Source organism: Microcaecilia unicolor, chromosome 3 (genome assembly GCF_901765095.1).
Source record: "Microcaecilia unicolor chromosome 3, aMicUni1.1, whole genome shotgun sequence".
NCBI lineage: Eukaryota > Metazoa > Chordata > Amphibia > Gymnophiona > Siphonopidae > Microcaecilia > Microcaecilia unicolor.
The window spans coordinates 106,968,191-106,991,454 of NC_044033.1; the positions used below are offsets into that span (position 1 = coordinate 106,968,191).

A 23,264-nucleotide genomic window follows, 5' to 3' on the forward strand; every position below is an offset into this window, starting at 1 on the left:
AATTTCTACAAGTCACACAAGGAAAAGGAAAGCATCTTAAACACTACAGTGAGCACTAGAACATCAATTCACCTACTGTAAAACAAAACCAGGCAGAATAACACAGATCGTCCATCTTGCACAGTCAATGCCAACCGAAAGCCATGTCTTTTTCACAAACACAGATACACCCTAATCCACTATAGAATAAGCAATAATAAACTTTCTATTTAGATGAAAATTAAACTGAACCCCCAAGATGCCAGACTCTGCATACAATGCAACACCACATAAACAGAAAAATGTCCCCTAGTACTGTGCAAAACATAAAGACAGCAGATGTAAATTTGAAAAAACTAACAAGTACCAATCACCACTTTACAAATTAACAAATAGAAATAAAACAAATATAGAAAATAAAATAATACCATTTTATTGGACTAATACATTTAGCTTTCAGAGGCCAAAACATCCTTCCTCAGGTCAATACAGTATAGTGTTGTTACAATATCCTATCCGGACCTGAGGAAGGGGGTTTTGTTCTCCGAAAGTTAGCCAAAATGTATTAAAATTAGTCCAATAAAAAGATTACCTTGTTTACATGTTCTATTATAAACATTAACACAGCTACAATACTACTTTATCCTAAAGCAAAAAAAATAAAGATATATATTTTATTTACAGTTTGTTGTCTCTGGTTTCTGCTTTCCTCATCTTCTTTTCACTGTCTTCCTTCCATCCAGCATCTGTCTTTCTTCTCTCTCTGCCATCCAGTGTCTGCCCTCTCTGCTGTCCCCTCCATCCAATGTCTGCCCTCTCTTCCATCTACATCTGCCCTCTATCTCTGCCCCTTCCATCCACCATCTGCCCTTTCTATCGCTTCCATCCACTGTCTGCCCTTTCTCTCTGTCCGCTCAATCCACCATTTGCCCTCCCTCTCCCATCCATCTAAGGTCTGCCCTCCCTCTCACTCCCCCTTCCATCCAGGATCTGTCCCCTCTCTGCCCCTTTTTTTCAGCCCCCAGTTCCAGCCCCACTATCCCACCAGTCCCCAGTTTCAGCCCCAGTCCTTTTCTCCCACCAGTCCCGAGCTTTAGCCCCCAGCCACTTCTCCCTGTCCCCTTTTTAACCCCCAGTTTCAACCCCAGCCCTTTTCTGTCACCAGTCCTGAGCTTCAGCCCCAGCCACTTCTCCCTGTCTCCTTTTCAGCCCCCAGTCCCCACAATTTCAGCCCCTGCCACCTTTCAGCCCCAGTACTAGCCCCCTTATCCCACTTACCCTCCTTCAGCCCCCAGTTTCAGCCCCCTTCATCCACATGCCTTGCCCCCCTTTTCAGCCCGACCCATTCTCCCACCTGACCCAGGCATGCCCCATTTTCCATCATGACCCCTTCTCAGACCCCAGTTCAAGCCCCCTTCTCCCATTTGAGAGCCCCCTCCTCCCATCTGAGAACCCCTTCCCTCCTCCCATCTGAGAACCCCCTCCCCACCCCTTCTTCCATCTGAGAACCCCTTCCCTCCTCCCATCTGAGAACCCCCTCCCCACCCCTTCTTCCATCTGAGAACCCCCAGAACACCCCTCTCTCCTCTCCCATCTGAGAACCTCCTCCCCACCCCAGTCCCCTTCTACCATCTGGAAACCCCCTCCCCACTCCAGTCCCCTTCTCCCATCTGAAAACACCCTCCCCATCTAAGAACCCCCAGAACACCCCTCTCCCATTTGAGAACCCCCTCCCCACCCCAGTCCCGTTCTCCCATATGAAAAACCCCTCCCCTCCCCATGTGAGAACCCCCACAACACCCCTCTCCCATCTGAGAACCCCCTCCCCACTTAGTCCCCTTCTCCCATATGAAAACCCCCTCCTCTCCCCATGTGAGAACCCCCACAATACCCCTCTCCTATCTGAGGACCCCCCCCCCACCCCGACCCTCCTGCTCCCACCCTACCTTAAAAAAAATTTTTTGAAGCGTCGTTGCAGGCAGAAGTAAATCTCTTCACTTCGAAGTTCGTCGTCGTCGGGCCTCACTATGTCCCGCCCTCGCGGAAATAGGAAGTTTCCTCAGAGGAGGGCGGGACATAGTGAGGCCGGACGACGACGAACTTTGAAGCGAAGAGATTTACTTCTGCAGGGCAGACGCGAGGCGCTGCCTGCAACGACGCTTCCAAAAATTTTTTTTAAAGGTAGGGTGGGAGCAGCAGGAGCGAAGCAGATCACCCCCCCCCCCCTCCACCCACTGTCACCCGGGCCGGACCGCCCCCACCCTCTTGGGACGCCACTGATCTGGCATCTTCCCCTCCAACAAAGAGCTGTTCACCAGGAGAATGATGAAATCCAAAATTTCCATTTTCAAAGATTTAACCAAACTAGCAGAGCAGACATCCAAAGAATTGGAAAATTTATTCAAACTACCAATTACCTGCACAATATGCTTCTTAGTATTACTGGTTAGCACAAGAATACACTAAAAATATGCACAAACTCCCACATTAACAGCATAGGAGCCAACCTTTCAAAATGATCAGGGGTGCTGAACACAACCCAACGTTCTCCCGCCACCTGCCACCACCAAAAAAGAAATAGTCCTAGATTGCAAAGATTAACACGAGGCTCCATTTCCCGAAGTTTAGCTTGCACACCATTCCTTATTCCCGATCCAAACCACACCTCAAGACATCTTTAACACTATATACAAACTTGGGTAAAAACACACTCAGAATATTATGATAGCATAATAGCACTAATTGCCAGGACACGAAGAGCTACAACTTCATGTGTGAAAAGGCAGCAGTGTAAATACTACACTGGGCCCTAAAACACCAATACACTACCTAGTGAAAAAAAAAGACCAAAACAAACAAGATCTCTATGCAGAATACCACACCATGGTCACATATGAAAAACACATGACATAACAAATACATCACAAGGGGCCAGAGATCAACATGAGCGCAAACAACTGAACTGGAAGCCTCAAGAAGTCAACTAAAATGGAAAATATCAAAGATGTGCATTTTCAAAAACTGACACATTCCAATTAATTAATTCAGAATAAAATACTTTTAATCTACCTTTGTTGTCTGTGCATTTTATTTTTCAGTTCACTTTGGTCCCAGTGTCTCTTTTCTGCATCTGTTTTATTTTTCTTGTCTTTGCTGTGGTTTGTCCATTTGACATTTCTTCTCGTTCCATGTTCACCATCCTCCTCCTGCATCCTTATCTGTCCTATCATCTCCCCTCTGTGTCTCTGTCCCTTACTTTCCTCCATTTTCAGCATCTGCCCTCTGTGTGTCCCAGTTCAGCCCTTATATTCAGCATTTCCCCTCTGTGTGTGTCTTGCCCTATCCTGCATTTCCCCATGTCCCTGTCCTTATTCATCCCCCTCTCCTTGTCATCAACATTATTCCTCTGTGTCCCTGCCCCCCATGTACAGTATTACTCCTCTGTGTCCCTATACCTTCCATGCCCAGCATCTGTTCTCTGTCTCCCTGTACCTCCCTTCTTCCCCCTGGGGACAGTATGCTTCCCTGTACCTTCCCACCCACACCTTTCACCCTCCATCCTGGAGCCAGTTTCTCTCCCTGTAGCTTCCCATCCATACCCCCCTCACAGTTCAGTAAGGCTCCCTCATAGATCTCAAACATCTCTCCCCTTCTCTTCCATCCAGCATCTTCTTTCCCCATTTCTTCTCCCTGTCTCTCTCTTTCTTCTTCTCCCACCCCCCCCCCCCCCCCCCACAAGCTGGTCTAGCATCTATCCCACAGTGTTATGTGAAGTCAGCACAGAAAACAGTGATTCCAAAACATGTCCTGGGGAAACCCCAGTCTGTCAGGTTTTCAGGATATTCACAATGAATACACATGAGATCAATTTGTATACCCTGCCTCCTTGGAATACAAATCTCTCATATGCATATTCATTTGTGAATATCCTGAAAACCTGACTGGCCAGGATTCCCCGAGGACAGGTTTGGGAACCCCTAACATAAAACAATTTTATCTACCCCTTTACTGTGCCTAATTATCACTACACAGTTAAGTGCTTAAGTTCTTTTTCAGAATTAAGTTATAAATGCGTACGAACACCTTAGAAGTCTCTGTACAACGCCATCTTTTCACTTCACTTTCCTATTCACTACATCAAACAAAACAAAAAAAGAAAAAAGAGGGAAGAAATGATTTTTGGTCTACTTCATCTACTACACAATGTGAGGACAATAAACTGCCCTATTTGCTTATAAATGCTCCTGAGGAAGTTTTGCTCACTGATCACCCCTCCTCCCAATATTCAACTGGCAGCAGGCAGTGCGGTTAGCCACCGCCACAGGCGCTGACCCCGGATATTCAATGCCGGGCTGCATCCAGCGACTAGCATTGAATATCCAGTTTCAGTTTTGGTCAGGGCAACTTAACCAGCTAAGTGAATATTCAGTGCTAGCCGGTTAAGTTAATAGCGGTTAAAAATAAGTCACCTGTTTAAGCGACTATCTTAGCCATTCAATTTAGCCGTTTAGTGCTGAATATTCGCACTTAGCCGACTAAGTCACATGACATAGCCGGTATGGGGAGATTCTATATATGGCGCCTAAAAACTTGGCACTGAAATCAGTGCCCACTAAGCATATTCTATAACCAGTGCCTAGATTTAGGCGACAATTATAGAATATGCTTAGTTGATATTTCAGCGCCTAAATCTACTTGCATCCATTTACACCTATGAAAGCGTGGTGTAAATCCCAGCATGTAGATTTAGGCGCACTGGGCCTATAACTAGGTGCGTAAATTTCGGAACACCTACAAAATGCTCATTTCCCCACCCACAACCACACCCCTTTTTGCCTACACGTATCAGAAGTTCGGCACACATCGTTACAGAATATGCTTAGCAAGTTGTACGCCTAAATTCTAATTGGTGCCAATTAGTGCTTAAGTGTTGTTATCAGCACTCATTAGCTTGTTAAATTACACGCATTGTTTTAGAATTTGCGCAGATTTCGGCAGCGATCTCTAGGCGCGCTATATAGAATCCGGGGGTTAGAAGTTAGCCACTAAGTGCTAATATTCAGCAGAGATAACCAGCTATCTTGCGCTGAATATTAGCGCTTAGCCGGCTAGGAGCTATTTAACTGACCAGGAGCCATTCCTGGCTGGTTAAATAGCACTAAATATTGAGCCCTAGGTGCCTTTTGCAAAGATCCCCAATAAATGAAAACAGAAATAAGTAACTGTACTGAATCCATGAGGACAGACTGTTTGTGGTCCTGCATTAGGGGGTAACAGCCAGGCCCAATTGGCCTGGGGCCCCTTGTGGCCATCTGAAGCAGGTGAATAGTCTGAAAGTGGGCTCCCCTCCCCAAATTCAGCCCAGTGCCCCTGCATGTCTCACACTTACCCTCGTGGGGGCACTCTAAACAGCTCTCTGCAAACTACAGTGTCACCTAGCCTCATACGGCATGTCAGAACTGTTAATTCTCTAAGAATCTGCCTGTGCACTAAACACAGCCCACAAATGAGCACTAAACTTCACCATGAAGAACAATTTTACAACAGCGGGTCCAGTGGTAAGATTAGGAAACTGCTTAATTGATTGTACCTTCACAAAGTCAACTGTGTCATGTGGTGACTTGGTAGTTTTAAGAAGCAGTTGAAGGCGTTTTTATTTGCAAAAGCATATTCTGGTATTTAGAGTTCAACATTTTTATTAATGACAATTGCATAGAGTACAGCCAAGATCCAGCAGATACAGAATGCCAAAATCATAACATATAAATGAAAGAAACAATGCCTAGATCTGTCATCAACTATTTTAACAGTTCCCCCCCCCCCCACCCTCTCTGTCACCCCAGCCCCACCTCCCCTCCTTATGTAAGACACAACATCTCAAGCCTACCAGCAACAATAATTCAACCGCAGTCATGAGGGAAAAGAACTCAAAAATGTTCCCACTTATTCCCTAAACAAACCCCTTCCCACCCCCCCCCCCATCATCTATATAGTTAAACCATTTTAGATATAAGGAGCTGTTAACCACATCCAACTCAATTCTATGATTTGAGACCACCCTAGGAACCTCCCTCCCCCACCCTGTTCCACATTACGATCATATTTTAGTATTTAAATAATTTCATGTTACACCAAGTCCTGGTGGTGTTATGAAGCAGCTGAAAACTTTTTCTTTTTATGTAACAATAAAATGATTCTGTTTTGTTTCAATGTATTGTTTATTTTGTTATGTTTTTATGCATTTATATGTAACTTGTTCCCCGCCTAGTAAGTAGGCAAGTTACAAATGTTGAAATAAAAATTTTAAAAAACAACAAAATCTAAATTGAGTTCTGCCATAAGAAACCAAACAGCGACTACACAAATCACACAGCACTAAAAAATCAAAACAAAATAAGTTTCCAGCGTTTAATTTGCTAGTGACCTCCAAAGTTTGTAGAACTGAAACCCAGAGGTCTCACATTCTGGACAAGCATGCTGCTGAGATAAACAAGGACACAGAAAGACAAATGACCGAATCTCAGTGCACATACCAACCACAGAATTCTTGCACTGCCAAGGTCCACTTTGCATTTCCAGAAAATATATCTATTTTAGACAACACTCCCTACAGAGGCAAATTAATAACTTCTTGCACCTACAGCAGACCCCTCCCCTCTCCCACCCCTGCTTTTATTGTCCACCTGCAGACTATAGATCATTTCCTGATTAACACAGAAAGGGTGGTCGCTGCTTGATATTGAAAGTGCTAACCATTAAATCTCAAATCTGCAAAGCACTTTGGCATGCTGTGTAAAAATCACAGCAGGTCTCTCTCAGCAGCAGACACATGCTATATGTAGCTGCACAAGAAACATGGGTTTACAAACCTGATGCACACAACTCCCAGTGAGGATTCAAGAAAGCAATGGTGGTTTCAGACTCAAGAGGCTTTTCCTCCAGCTCACAGAGAACAGGGGATCTCAGCTGCCCAAGCCGAAAAATGGAGCTTCATTAAAAATAATAAACAAATCAATACCACCAAAATGTCAAACTGTAAAAGGAAACAGCACGGACTGGTGTTTACAGTCCAAGAGTATAGGGTACCACAATGTCCCGATAGTAAGTCAGAACTAAGTCTACCAATGTTCTGTGACCCAGGGTAAGAGACTATCTCCCTCTCTCCCAGTTTACCCAGCTATGACATGGTAACACTGATAAAGGAATTACAATAATGTAACCCAAGGTTAAATATATATTTTAAAATTTATACCTGGTCTGGGGTTGTCCCAGGGTGGAGAGGCTGTCCCAGAGACACTGTCAGTATTGGTGGGCAGTGGGAAGTCCTTCTCTGGGAGTCATTGGAGCAGAGCCGCAGCAGGCGCATCTTGCAGCAACACTGTCCGAAGCCAGAATGAGGAAGGCAGTGGAGCTCAGGAAAATGTCCAGTCTGAGCCTGCATGGTAGAGCTCTGACACGTGCACAAGTTTTATGGACTGGAGATCTGATTAGGTCTTAGATGAAGCCTGGTGAGTTCCCCTGGTTCTTCGTGAGTAGCTGCTGCAATGGGTCCATCTAGATTGGATCCAGGGATGGTGGCTACCTGAGGAGCATATGGGGATCAAGTTAAGAAGTCCCTTGGGCCTCCTGCTCAATTATTTTATTTTTAAAATATGAATTTTGGAGCCGGGTAGGGGTCTTTGATGGTAGAGGTCTTTAGGGGTTCCCAAGAGGTGGGTTATAGTGGTCTGGGTCCTTAAAACATTAATTTAGTTAATTTCCATGTTTAGGTTTAGAGAGAAAAGATGGGCTTTGTGCATTTATTTTTGGCTCCCATCGACAATAGTCGTAGTGGGAACTTTTTATTTTTTAAAGAGTGATGTCAAAGGTTTTCAAATAAATTTGAACCATTTATATGTAAAAAAATGTATAACATTCACTAGTACATGTATTTTAAAATCTGTAAAAAAAAATGGTGTGGATAATATGAGTTGGATTTGGACTTAGGGATAGTTTTTATTGAAATATGTTGTGATTTTTATGATAAAATTAGTAAAAACTCTAAAATTCCCAAAATGTCTGTGGGAATTGAGGTTTTCAAAATGGAGATATTTCTTATTTAGAATGTGTTCCACATACAGAAAAAAAAAACCTGAAAGTTCCATTAGGGAGTGTCTGATTGGCTGGGAAGGGTCAGCTGACGATAGCTGAGACTCTGTTGTCAGAGAAACGGTTTGCCTGGCAGTTGCTCAGAAGAGCTGAGGTGTCTGAGCAGTGTTGCCAGGTGGGCAGTTTACGGTTTTCTGCGACCCGCCGCGGGAAAATTTTGCCCGCGGCGGGTTGCGGTTTTTTGGGCTGCTTTTTGGGCTTCAGGGCGGTTTTTGGGCGGTTTTTTCGGCCGCGGGGGGGCGGGGTTAGTGACGTTATGGGCGGGGTTAGTGACGTTTTGGGCGGGGCCGATGACGGGGGAGGCGGGGCCGATGACGGCGGGGCGGGGGTGATGACGCGGGGGTGGGGGTGTCAGGGGCGGGGTTTGGCCTGTTTTTAGGCTGAATTGGGTGGGAAAAAAATTTTCCACCTGGCAACCCTGTGTCTGAGGTAAACAGACTTGTTTTGTAATGTCTGTTAGGTGAGAGAGCCCTTGGTGTTGGGAGTAGTGAAACCAACTAAAATGTGTTCTAGAAAAACATAATAACAGTGATTTAACTATATTTAGGAATTTTTTTAGAACACGTCCAGCGTGACTGAATTTTGTCTGAAGGGTGACTGCTGTATGGTTGTCTGTACAAGAGCCATTTAATCCGAGTAAACACTAAAAGAAGCTGGAACAGCTGTCAAATAATTTTGGTTGTTCCCTGTGAAAATTGTGAGAAGAGTGGGTCTGTGAGTAAGCCTAGGATAGTGTTTTGAATGTGTGTGTGTGTGTTTCTGTGAGTCCTTGTGCTGTGCAAAGCACCAGCGGGAATCCCCTGCTCCACTGGCGGCCAAACAATTCCCAAAGCTTCACCTGTGACAATCGCCGTTCCCCGAGGGTTGAGCCCCCAGGTGCAGGCGGCCGGCAGGACTTCCAGACGCGGCAGGAATCGGAGTCAGGCCTTGAGAAAGGACTGGTCAGGACACTGGCAGCGGAGGAGGCAAGCAGCAAGCAAAAACGAATCTGAAGTCAGGCAGTGGTCAAGGTAGGCGGCAGGCAAAGAAGAATCCAAAGTCAGGCAGTGGTCAAGGCAGGCGGCAGGCAAAGAAGAATCTGAAGTCAGGCAGTGGTCAAGGCAGGCGGCAGGCAAAGAAGAATCTGAAGTCAGGCAGTGGTCAAGGCAGGCGGCAGGCAAAGAAGAATCTGAAGTCAGGCAGTGGTCAAGGCAGGCGGCAGGCAAAGAAGAATCTGAAGTCAGCAAAGGTCAGGTCAGGCAATAGCAGAACAAGACAGGTCACGAAGACACACACCCTCTACCAAAGTAGAAGCCGAAGCAAGACCGTGCAGTGAAGCTGCTCTAGAAATAGCACCCACCATCAGGGACAGAACAGGATCAGCTGGTAGAAAGAGCCTCCCATTGGCTGACTAGTCGAAGCAGAAGGTGGAGCCAGATCAAACAGCAACAGCTGACAGAGCAAGCCTCTCATTGGCTGGCTAGCCGAAGGAGGAGGAGTTGGGTCCAATCCCGAAGAGCAGGAGGTGAAGCAACAAACTCGGCGGCCTGAGTGGCCGGGGGAATTCCCGGAGCGTCGGACCAGCCAAGATGGCCGACACTCCGCGTAGCAGGAAAGGCAGAAGAGCAGGAAGGCAGAGGAGGTCCCGGAGCATCATGAGCAGGCAGGAGACCGCCGGAGTGCCGGACCTGCCAACATGGCCGGTGCTCTGCTTTGCGGGAGCGTCCTCATCGAGATGAGGAACGTGACAGTACCCTCCCAGGAAGACCCCTCTCCGTCCCGGTCCCGGCTTCGAGGGATACCGAGTATGGAAGTCCTGGACCAGTTCTGGTGCATGGACGTTTTTTGCTGGCTCCCAGGAATTGTCCTCTGGCCCAAAGTGTTTCCATGACAATAGGTACTGTAGTTGCGTCCCCCGGCATCTAGAATCCAAAATCTCCTCCACCTCGTACTCCAGATCTGGTTTGGTTTCGGGTAATGCTTCTCTCTTAGGTTCCAGATGCCATTTGGAGGTGAGGAAGGGTTTAAGCAAGGATACATGGAATGCATTGTGGATTCAGAGAGTGCTAGGCAATCGGAGCCGATAAGTAACAGCCCCCACCCGGGACTGAACAGAAAAAGGTCCAATGAATCAGGGGGCAAACTTGAGAGAAGGCAGCCGGAGCCTCAGATGTTTCATGCTAAGCCAGACCTTTTGCCCCGGTTGGAAGGTAGGCGCTGCCTGTCTCCTTAGATCAAAAAAGTGTTTGGACCTGGCTGCAGCCCGCTGGAGGTGGCCCTGAACTTTCTTCCAAATGTCGTGGAACATGGTGAGAGTATGCTGCAACTGAGGCAGGCAGCAAGCAAAGACGAATCCGAAGTCAGGCAGTGGTCAAGGCAGGCGGCAGGCAAAGAAGAATCTGAAGTCAGCAAAGGTCAGGTCAGGCAATAGCAGAAGACAGGTCACGAAGACACACACCCTCTACCAAAGTAGAAGCCGAAGCAAGACCGTGCAGTGAAGCTGCTCTAGAAATAGCCCCCACCATCAGGGTCAGAACAGGATCAGCTGGTAGGAAGAGCCTTCCATTGGCTGACTAGTCGAAGCAGAAGGTGGAGCCGACTCAAACAGCAACAGCTGACACAGCGAGCCTCTCATTGGCTGGCTAGCCAAAGGAGAAGGAGTTGGGTCCAATCCCGAAGAGCAGGAGGCGGAGCGACGAACTCGGCGGTCTGTGGCCATGGGAATTCCCGGAGTGTCGGACCAGCCAAGATGGCCGACACTCCGCGTAGCAGGAAAGGCAGAAGAGGTCCCGGAGCATTATAAGCAGGCAGGAGACCGCCGGAGCGCCGGACCCGCCAATATGGATGGCGCGCCGCGTCACGGGAGCGTCCTCATCGAGGTGAGGAACGTGACAGTGTGTGTGTGGAAGCTGCAAGAGGGTACGTGCTGAGAAAGAACCTGTGCTCTTCAGTAGATTAGAGAAATGTATACAGCATCATTCTTTGGACGTCAGGTTCCACAATTATAATTTTATTTCTTGATTTAGCAAGGCCACAGTTCATTAAATATAAAACCCAGATAGAGTTCACCGATTTAAAATAGAGTGAGGGTTTTGCCTCCTTTGATTTCAGTACAGTCAAGCTAGTAGCACTTCATCCTCCAGAAGATTATTGCTGCTGACCAAGGGCCCCTTCACAAGAGAGACCAAAGACCCAGAGCCAAAAGAAAGCCACAGCTAAGTGAAAATTGCACCACTACACATTCACTGAGGAAAAAGGACTTTGTTAGGGAAACTGGGCTAGGACAGGTTCAGGTTGGGACACGGGATCTGAAAGGAAAGAAAACACCAGGAATCAATTCTCATTTAGGGATGGAGTTTTAAATTTTAAAACAAAGTAAAAAATGTAAGGTGGATTTACAAAGAAAGAGGAAACTTATCTGATAAGCTGCGTTGTTCTGCCATGATGTTCTTGCTCTCCGCCGAATGTTTGTAAAATTACACCATGATTAAAAACAACCGTAAGAGTTCAGCTGAATTCACAAATTTAGAAAAATTGCATCTCATGTTAGATTACAATTAATACATTTCTAAGTAAATAATAGTTGCCTAATACATCCAAGTGCCAAACAAAATACATTTTGTTATCAACAAACTGGTTTCAGCCTCTATTTTCTGGAAAATCCTGAACTTTTAGCATCATTTTCCTTCACCTAGCTTTGGGACTAGTGAACACGGTTAGTTTAACTGTGTAACCCTGACCAGGTCCAAGTTCAGCTCCTGGTATTTGCCACAACTACTAACACCTGGTACAGTTGGCTGAGTGTTTTCTGGAACAGGGTAACAACAATAAAAATGGAGTGAAGGCTCAAAATGTTTAGTATGAGCCACAACACAGATGTGCGCCAGACTATACAATGAGCATGTCTACATTTGCTTTGATTAGAACCCAGCACCAGCTGTCATCCAACAGAAAATGGCAAAGGTTACACCAAATGCTAAACTGCTTTTTCTATTGCCAGGCTTAACCTAGCTCTCATTTCTGTCTTCAGCAATATTCCTTCCTCTCTCCTGTGCAAATCACATTTTCCTGTGCTCTGAAATTGTGCATCAGATTTCAGGGCAACCAGCATATCATGGGAAGGCCGCTAGGGGCAAAGAAAAACATGAAGACACAGGCTACATGGTCAGACACTTCTATTCTCTTTTCCCCTAGCCTTCACTACACTAGCATAAACACAGTTGGAAATATTCAGCCAGCGGCAGTCAGCAGTTTTTAAGCAACTTACAGCCACAGGCTGAACTGAGCCCGGATTTTTTTTTCAAACTTAATCTATTTCTTCAGTACATTTTACAAAGGATTCCAAACACAGAAGTGAACAACTCAGACCCAAATACAATCTCAGCATATGCAGCAGATATCATACCAACACTTCCCATGTCTCCTGACTGGAACTCTTAAGTTACAAAACTACGACGGAAGGGAAAAGATACAAATAAAACCCTGCAAAATCATACTCAACCCCCATCCCCTCTCCATCCCCCTATAACTATTCACCAACTAAGAGGAAGGTGTTCTGTGTCTGTAATATCAGTGAGAAAAAGAATATAAAATGCAAGTAAACAACAACAATAATAATAATATCCCTCTGTCTTATACTCTAGGTCTTGTAGCAAACAAATATATATACTGCACCCACAATGTCTAGTGCATAGACCTTCATAGACTATAAAGAGACAGGTAACCATTTTTTTTTTCAAAGTTATCCCTGAACACCTTTAACAATGCTGTCATATACTCAAAACTCTGTAATTCAATACAGATATCTAAACATCTTTTTAACATCAGAATTATTGGCGATTTCCATTCCCTCACAATCGCCATTTTAGCAGCCAACAACAAAAGTATGTGTTAGCAATGTCATGGACTCATCAGCTATTTCTACAAAACCTATGCCCAACAAAATGGCTTTCCCTTCAGTTCTCCAGTCACACCCAGTCCATTGCTGAATTTGATCCCACACCCATGTCCAGGCACATAACAGCCAATATTCAGACCAGTACACGGTTAGCTTGGTGGATAAAGTCAGAACAGCCTTTTTGCTGTCCTAACTTTATAAAATCAAATCGATTCTTCTATACCACTAATACCCCCAATTCCAGGGTTCAGTGCGGTTTACATTCTAGGGAGACAAAAGCCGATGTTAGCGTGAGGCATGAGAACAATTAGAGACCACCGGTGTAATGCACAAGACCAAAAACATTAAAGGAAAAGATAATGGATGATACTAGCAGGTAGAAGTCAATGGATTGTTATCCACTTACTTAACTGGTTAGCAGACTGAATATCACCACTAAATGGTTAAGTACTGGCTCTGCCCCCAGACTACTCTCTCACTAACCAGACAGTGAGGTCACAGGCAATATTCAGAGGCACGACCCACTTAAGTGCCGCTGAATATTGCCAGATGCTAAGCTCAGTGGGGTTTAAATGGCAAAAGCCTCTCCTGCCTGGTTAAACCCTTTTGAATATCGATCTGGTTTAATAGTATAAATCCTTGAAATCAGAAGGGCAGGTGAAAGGCATAGAGCCCAGGAAGCTCATCATCATTCAGATAGGCTCTGCACTTCCCACACAAATGTTCAGCTACTTAACTCCTACAGGAAAGGGGCTACTTCCTCTTAATGCTCTCAGGTTTGTCCGACTTTACTGGCTTCAGCCTCCCACACGAAGGTTTTATGACCTAATTTCACTTATATTTGATGATCCATGCAGATGAAAAACCTTCCCTTCTGGATTCCTGTCCTATTTATAAAGCTAGCAATTAAGAAAGCGTCCCATTTGGGAGACATTCCTTAAAAGTTCTCTCTCTTTTTTGACATTCACCCTTACCTCTCAAAAGGTGAGCTACCAGCTTTTTATGCAGGAGCTTTTGGCTCTCTCTGCTATCAGTTTACCAAGAGACTCGCACTGGTTCTGCTCCACTCTACTGAAGCATTCTGTTTTCATGAAGTTATTAACAAGCCCTCTTCTGTCAGACTGCAATACCCTCCCTTTCAGGTTTTGAGGAGGTTTCACAAAGGTAAACCTCTTGGTACTCCAAAGCACTGTGGAAATGCAAAAACGTGGACTGACAATCAATCACTCACAATGCACTGCGACAGCTGTTAATGCCATGGTGCTTTACTCCCATCTGGTGTCATGACTACCAAACAGCACCCTTACAAAACTAAAACAGAGCACTCAGATTACCATTCAACAGGGATGAGGAATCTGTTAAAATTGTACACACCGTTAAAACACACAGAACAAATGTAGATCCAATAGCAAAGGGCGACATTTTATATACACAAGCTATATATCACCATACCCAGGAACCAAATATCAGTCAAACACCCAAATCCCTGTGTAGGAGCAACAAGCAACATTACCCAGATCTACCAAGTTACCCAGTTCCAGGAGGGAGCTTATAGGCCAGTCCTGGATTTCTAACAGCCCCCTACCCTGAGGTATTACAGGACAAGCACCAAGGACTTCAGTGGGTACAAGCAGGGACTACATATACCATTGGGAAGTTAAAATGTAGAAGTGACCACAAAGGCAATTCTATAATCTAAGCACTAACATTTATGCATGCAATATGCACATTTAGAATACCAGCACATACATACGTGTCATGCCGCAAAACTGGGATCCTGCAAACACCCACTTAACTTACATAGGGCTGGATACAGTAAATAGTGTTCAAAATTTAGCATCGGAAAAAATTGGTGCTAAGTATGTTTCTATAAAGGGCATTCACTCTTTATAGAATTGTGCTTAGCGTCGATTAGGCCTAAGTTTAGGCGCCAGACTTAGGCCTGCTGAAACCTGGTGTAAATGCTGGTGCCCAACTTAGGGGCGCAGAGGCCGTATTCTGTAAATAGTCGTTCGACTTTTCAGAACGCCCATGGCCGCACCCCCTTTTGAGTGACATGCTTTTACAGTTAGGTGCCGTGCCTTATAGAATAGATGCGTGTGCAAATTTTAATGAGCTCCAATTATCAAAAATTGGTTGTTAGCACCCAATTATTGATAGTCGTTATTCAATTAAGATGGTGCATGCCTCTTGGTTGCGCAAATCTGGGTGTCACGTACAGAATCTGGGGTATAGTGCGTATTTACAAGGGGGGAAGTACAAAGTGGCGGAGCATGTACGGAGACAAAGGCAGACCTCCCACTTACATGTATAAAACTTACAAAATACCGTAAGTTAAACACGTCCCTTCTGCACTTAGGTGTTCACACTTATCACAGTTCTATGACTAGTGTCACTGCTTACGCCTAAACATTAGGCCCATTAGTACCCAGTTACACTAGTATTCTATAAAGGAAAGTAGGCACCTGCCGCACACCCTCTGGATGCCTAATTCTAGGCACCCTGTTCAAGAACTACCCCCAAAGTCTCCCTCCTGAAACTGGGCCACTGGGTCATAGCTAATGACTGCACTCTTCTTGCTTCCTAGCCCAAGCATTTTGGTAACATACCTGTTTTGGATCAGCCATGGAAGTGGGTGATTCCAGTTCTATAGTCACTGGACCATCGTTCTGGATGTTCACCTGCATGTACGCTCCAAACCTGCCATCTGAAAATAATTGGACAGTGCTTTAAAAAAAGGGAAGGAGCTTCCAAGAATGATCATAAGAAATGCAAGATTTGTGTCTCATCTATCAGGATCACTATTGGAACAGCCACAAGTTTTGGATGGGAATGGTGGACTACATTAGGAAAACATTCAGCAAAAACATCCTTGTGCCTTGCACTCCTCCCTCCAAGTAAGGTAAAAGGTATTCATGTGAAGTCAGTTTTTTGGATTCTTGGGGTTGGTGAAAGGGGTGCACCTCACCTGGCTTTCCTGCAACTTATGTCTAGGCAGTTACTAGTAGATCTTCCTACCCAACAGCGAAATAAAAATTATATTTTGCTTGTACCGACTACTTTTCCATCTTATACAAGAATAGAAAATTGATGTATCCAACTCTTTCCAGAGAATGAGGGGGAAAGGCCTGAGAGAAAAAAATATGTATATTTCTCCTCTCACAGAAAGTAATAGAAATTATGTGGACAAAAGGGAGGCTATCTAGGGTTATTCCTGCTCCATAAAGGGGTAAATTATTCAGAACTGAGGCTTCGGAGAGGTGAATAAAAGCTGTGTGTCTAAATGGAAAATATAGGAGGGTTCCCCTCCCCCCACCAAAACCATTCTGAACAAGTTCTTCAGCATTTCACAACAACACAAATAGCAGCTGAATATTCATATTCACAGTAGCAGATACTCAGGAAAACCTGAGAGTCAGCTGCTATTTGCAAAGCGGAAGCCCAAACTTCTGAGTATGAATTGAGCCCACAACCTTTAGACCCCCAGCAAGAGCTGGCGATCCTTCCTGGTGTCAAATGGGCTCACCATAGTACAACCACTTCCGTAACTCAAGGGGGCAGTTCCATTTAAGTTCCCAGAATGATGTTAAAGATATTTCCTTTCAGTTTGATAGGTTGTAAAGCACACAGAAGCTCCCAGAGTTCAACTATATGTATTACGACAAACTAGAGCTGAGGTGGGAATATAAAGAGAACTCAAAGCATATGGTCTCTGTTCTGAGGCCACCTTGCTGGCACAGTACACTCTCATATTCATTTCTGGCACTGCACTATTTGGGAGATACTGACGTCAGAACAGACAGATTAAACACAGCAATCTCCTGTACCACACATAGAAACAAAAAGGCTTTCTGGAGAGTATACACAAAAACCTATGTATACTTCCATTCAGCGGCAAATGAAAAACACAAAGCCTTGTGTCCCACAGCAGCCCACATTGTTCCTTTCTTCACAGCTCTGACAGCCCTTTAAACAGTAAGATACTTTCTATGGCAGCATCACCACTCTAATTGGGCTGTTAATTCAACCCCTGAATTATATTAATGACAACGGAAAATAAAACAATCTCCAAGTAATAATAAAATAAATAACCGCCAAAAAAAGAGCATCCTGGCAACAAAAGGACGAAGACAAAGTCTTTGCACCCTGCCTTTTACTCAATATATAAGCTCGTGGGAGACCAGATCATAAATGGGGCCTCACAGGGAGATAGATGGCCTCGACGCAATCAAACATGACGGAGGATTAGAATTCTTTCGCAAGCTGCTCAAACACTTTGCCACCCACGACAAATTACAGCCTATAGAAAGAGCCCAGAAGGGTTTTCTACACATGAACTGCCAGACTGTGCTGGCAAAGAGCACAGGAGCAAATCAATTCTGTCATGCTAAGGTGCAGCTCTAAAGTAAAAGGAAAAAAACATCAAAATCTTTCCTAGGATTCTTACGATTTGAGCACCTGCCAGCACTACTGTTTCTATCCAAATTTTACAGGATGCTGATCCACTCTTGATTTTGTCTTTCTAATCTCTTTAAGGGGCAGATGCAGCACCCAAACGTAAAAAAATCTAAATCGTTAAAGTCCCTAACGAATTTAAAATAACGAAAAATGCACCAAAAAAAAAAGTCACACATGCTGAGATCGGTACTGAAACGTACAATGTATCAAAGAATCACAATACACATCGTTAATCGGCCCCCAAATCATGCGCAGAGCAGCCAAGCGTTATGTTAGCTGCTCTGCGCATGCCACAAACAGTCAAAACACAGTCAAATCACAAGCACATGGCTCCCAAATCAAAACAAAAATTAAAAAAAAGGGTCGGGAGGGGGCAAAGGCGCTCATCAGGAGCGTCCTGTACGGACGGCCTTGCCCCCCCCGCTGCTCCCCACTTTCCGCCGCTCCCCCCACCCCGAAAAAGCAAAATTCAAGCAGCCCCTGCCCCCCTCCCTTCCTCACTACTCTCTCACCTCAGCTCCGCCTCCCGACATCCTCCGTCCTGTGCCCCGCCCCCTTTTGGGGTCGTCGCCGCCATTCCCCTCCTCCATCGGGCCCCCCTCCCTCTTACCGGGCCTGTGCAGCGCCTCTCTCCTCTGTCCGAAGGCGCTGCACGGGCAAGAAGAAAGCTGATGCCTGCCTTCGCCCAGCTTCGATGGCGCGTCTTTCTCCTGCTGGGCCCGCCCCTGTCTGACGTCAGTAACCTACGTAGTTACTGACGTCAGACAGGGGCGGGCCCAGCAGGAGAAAGACGCGCCATCGAAGCTGGGCGAAGGCAGGCATCAGCTTTCTTCTTGCCCGTGCAGCGCCTTCGGACAGAGGCGCTGCATGGGCACGGTAAGAGGGAGGGGGGCCCGATGGAGGAGGGGAATGGCGGCGACGACCCCAAAAGGGGGCGGGGCACAGGACGGAGGATGTCGGGAGGCGGAGCTGAGGTGAGAGAGTAGTGAGGAAGGGAGGGGGCAGGGGCTGCTAGAATTTTGCTTTTTCGGGGTGGGGGGAGCGGCGGACAATGGGGAGCAGCGGGGGGGGGGGGGGCAAGGCCGTCCGTACAGGACGCTCCTGATGAGCGCCCTTGCCCCCTCCCGATCCTTTTTTTTTTTTTATTTATTTATGTGTTTTCTGACGTCCTTTGGACCAATCACAGCGCTTTTAGCTCTGCTAATGCGCTGGGATTGGCTCAAAGTTTGTTTATTTTTTCACTTAATGATTTTTCCTGGCACAGAGCTGTCCTAACGAGTGGTCCAGACCTCTCGTTAGATTTCCTGCCTTTTTCCTGCGTAAAGGCAATCGGAAAAGGTTAGTGCATGTTGTTTCAATGGGGTTTTCACACTAATTGCTCATCTCCATTCCGTTTTCGTTAGCTGCTGGCTTCCTCGGTAAAAGCCCTTTGATGCATGCAACGGATCAAATTTTCCTCGTTGGAGAGTCATTAAAGGCTCATTTAGCTTTAGTGCATCTGCCTCTAAGTCCTATTTTCCCCACGTAGAAAACATATAAGAAGATTTGACATTTAAGTTTTCACCAATTAACAGTACTCCAATAACACAGCAATTTCATTTCTCTATCAATATAAAATTGTGTACAACAGCAGGTGGAGAAAGTGACGTATGGAATTTTGTCCAGCTCCTCAGTGTACACATGTGCTATGTTTGTTTTCTCTGTATGTCTTTGACCTGAAGGAGAGAGGGGAGGGGGCAGTTTGAATGGTCAATGCCAAATATTCTGTGGGTTTGGAAACAATAATCAAATGAAACCAAATGTGATAATATATTAAAAGGATGGCTGTTATAATTTAATCACAGGGTGCACTGTCCCATAGCAACAGAAATTAGCTGGCAGTATACATAGCAACCATTAAGCCGTATGGTTCAGTCAGTAGGTTTCATGGTAGACCCCCCAGTCTGACCTACCTCATATTCAAACTTGATGTGTCTTGTGAGAAGCAGAAAAGCCACAGAGCCCAGAATGCAGAGGGGAAGAGAGAAAAGCCAGAGTGGAAAAACTACAGATCCCAGAATGCATTGCGGGAGGGGCGGAGGCAGGAGCATAGAGAACACAGATTTCAGACTGCCTGGAAGAATAGGAGAGAGGAGGACAAACGAGTACCTGAGCTGCAGGAGAGGAAAGGAGAGCGGGCTGATTGGGAGATGGAATCAGCTGAGGAGAGGGGTGGAGAATGAGGGGATGGAATGGGAGGAGTTGGAGCAGGTAGGGGGAGAAGGTGTGGAAGAGGAAATGGAGGTGGGAGAGGAAGTGGCTGGGGAAGAAGAGTGACTTCTAGAGGAGCCCAAAGTATCAGAGAAGAATAATAGTCAGGAGAGATCCGGCGGGTGGTTGTCAAGAGGTAAAGTGTTGACAAGTGAGGGTGGTGGATCTTTAAAAGTCTGGCTAAGCTGTGCTGGGGAAAAAAGCCTAGCTAAGCTGAACGGTTTTGAGGCCTTGCTGAAGAGGGCGTTGTTGGAAAGCCTGGCTAGCCGAACTGTGTTTGAAGCCTGGCTAGCAGAACTGGGTTTAAAGCCTAGCTAAGTTGATCTGTTTTGAGGCCTTGCTGAAGAGGGTGGGGTGGGGAAGCCTGGCTAGCCGAACTGTGTTCAAAGCCTGACTAGCTGAACTTTGTTGGAAGGCCGGGCTAGCAGAACTGTGTTTGAAGCCTGGCTAGCAGAACTGTGTTTAAAGTCTGGCTAGCCGAACGGTGTTTGACGCCTGGCTAGCAGAACTGTGTTTAAAGTCTGACTAGCTGAACTTTGTTTAAAAGACTGGCAAGCTGAACTGTGTTGCACCGCCTTGCTAGCGGAACTGTGTGGCAGTGAGAGCGAACTGCACGGACGAGTGTGGAGTCGGAAGCGGACAGCACGGATAAGTGAGAGAGACAATTACGCGGCCGGGAGGAGCGGCTGACAGTCTTTTCACCAATATTTCTCCCATGTCTAAATTGGTTTCTATCCATTAAATTTTCAGAAAGAGTTATTTTGCCCCCTGACAGACATTCTTGATCTCTCATGTATAATTTCTGACAAACATGAGCTGGAAAGAATAAAAAGGGTCTTTATATATAGAAAATGTTAATTAAGCTTCCAGTGTTGTTAGGGTGACTGTCTTATAGCCCAATAGAACTCCGAGCTAGAACTGCTAATGTCATTGTGCCATATCTCACCAGCACCCAGTCTTGTACCTATGATCAGGCAGCTATGTATTTTTCTGCCCGAGACAGGGAAATAGGTGGGTATCTTCTAGACAGAGGACCTCCTAGGACACAGCATGGTACACACCATAAACTCTGAATGTCCACTAGCTGTTCTTTCACCTGCTAGTGACTGACAGATCCATTTCCAGCTCCATATAATTTCTCTTTTGTATTGACACAGAATTTTAAAGTGACTCTAACCCTTTACTGGTTTGCTGAGAAATTTTGTGCGTTTTATAAGCTTCATGATAGAAAGCTAGTGAGATAATTTGTTATCTGTGTATTTCTTACAGCTACAATAGCTAAAGATAGTACAATTCATTGTGTGTTTGAATGGAAGGTTTTAGAGTTATAAGAGGTTGAAAGCTAGTGAAATTAAACCTGTGTCTATAGAGTCACAAGGCATTTGCTGAGCAAAGTAGTGATTATGTCTATTCCATTATTTTCTATATTGCATAATCACCCTGATATCCGGGGTATTATGGTGGGGAAGAGGGAGCACCGCATAGCTCTGTTAGCTGATGACTTACTGCTTTATGTGGCAGAGCCAGAGCGGACTTTGGCGGCAGCGTTGGCTGTACTTGGGGAATTCGAGAAACATGCAGGATTGCGGGTAAACATGGATAAAAGTGAATTATTGGGGATCTCCCTAACCCAGATGAAAGAAAATAGATTGAGAAGTAAATTCGCTTTTAAATGGGCTAAGAGTCACATTCGATATCTGGGGATCCAAATCCCTAGAGATCTGAGCTGCGTGTACAGACTTAATTATGGTAAAATAGTAGATCAAATCTGGACAGAACTTTCTAGATGGAAAGGGTTGTGGCTGTCCTGGTGGGGACATATGGCTGAGGTAAAGATGAATGTATTACCCAGGTTGCTGTTCTTGTTTCAGTCTTTGCCGGTGGCGGTTCCTAGACAGTCACTTCGACAGCTGCAAAAATGTATTCTGCAGTTTATATTGGGAGGCAAGCATCCTCGACTATCTGGGCGGGTGATATGGGGAGAGATATAGAGGGGTGATAGAGCGGTGCCAAGGATTGAGTGGTACTATATAGCTGCTCAAATTAAGATGGGTTTGTATTGGGAACGGGGGAGGCTAAAGCCAGCGAGTCAGGTGGAACAAGCGCACTGCCCACATAGGGCTTTAAAAACTTATTTGTGGACTACTGAGGGAGTGGGAGGGGCGCTGGCGGGAATAGACAATCCATTCCTTAGGCATCTGATGGGTATGTGGGGGGATCTACAGAAGAGTTGAGGACAGGGAGATAAGGTGTCCACCCAGGCGGCTATGAGATGGAAACCAACGTTTGGAGCTGGGAGAGATAATGCCACATTTGTGAGATGGGAACAGGTAGGCCTTTTGAGTTTTCCAGATATGTTGCAGGGGGGAAAGCTGAAGAGTTTTGAGGAGTTGAGGTCCAAGTATGGACTCTCTGAAGGTGATATTTTCCCCTACATGCAAATCCAACATTTTGTGAGAACAATGGGGTGGAAGGGAGAGGGTCCACAAGAGAAGGAAAGTTTGGAAAATTTGTGGGGCTTGTTGCAGAGGGTGCCTAGACCCATCTCCGTGCTGTATAAATTCTTTACAGGAAGTGACCCCTCCCCTTTTAGATTTAAGGGGGCATGGGAAGCGGATCTCAATTGCTATTTTAATGAACGGGAGTGGGAGGTGATCTGCGGGGAGGTCCGAAAGGCATCAACATGAGAGAAAACTAACAACTTATAGCAGCAGCTTCAGAGAGCATTTTCCATCTCACAGATAGGCTGCAGAGAATACCTTCTCCTGCTTTAGACTTAGTCCCGCCCACCCTACCCCTCTACCCACCCACCCCTAGAGTGACATGTCTTAAATAACCTATCAACCCACTCATTACTTTTACCTCACCCATTTCTATTCTTCTATCACCTTCTCCCACTACTCCAACCAGAGATACACCTAATCACACTGACCACCCTTCAACATCTTCAGTCCTTCTGTGACTGTTCTCTTGTGCTTGACTGCTTAAATATTTTAAATTTAAATGCTTTACTTTTTGTCTATTAGATTGTAAGCTCTTTGAGCAGGGACTGTCTTTCTTCTGTGTTTGTACAGCGCTGCGTACACTTTGTAGCGCTCTAGAAATGTTAAATAGTAGTAGTAGTAGTAGTAGTAGCATTAGTGCAAGAAAATGCTTACAAGGTACTCACTAGGTGGTATTATACCCCAGAGAGACTAAAGCGCATGTACCCTAACGCCTCTGATCTTTGTTGGAGATGTGGGTTGCATACGGGCTCCTTTGTGCATATTTGGTGGACCTGTCCACAACTGATCCCATTCTGGCATGCAGTAATGAAAGCCCTAGTAACTATGATAGGGGAGTCACTGGTGTGCAGTCCATCGGTGTGTTTGCTGGGACTGCATAATTTGAGTAACTCCTGGGAGAGGAGCAAATTGATGAGATGGGGGCTAGCAGCAGCAAAGTGTCTTATAGCGCGGAGATGGCGGACTACTGATCCCCCGTCAATGGGGGACTGGAAATGTAAACTGGGACAATTTATAGTCATGGAACGCCTCACGGCATATCGTAGAGA

The 23,264-nt window shown here is 45.6% G+C and overlaps 1 protein-coding gene across 1 annotated transcript in view; it reads right to left on the reverse strand.

Annotated features, from left to right (window-relative positions):
* DTD1 (D-aminoacyl-tRNA deacylase 1) overlaps positions 1 to 23,264 on the reverse strand; it is a 208,434-nt gene that overhangs the window by 157,322 nt on the left and 27,848 nt on the right. The window contains exon 4 of the mRNA XM_030196233.1: positions 15,613 to 15,710. Within this exon, the coding sequence (XP_030052093.1) occupies positions 15,613 to 15,710 (98 nt within the window). The remainder of the gene's footprint in view (positions 1 to 15,612; positions 15,711 to 23,264) is intronic.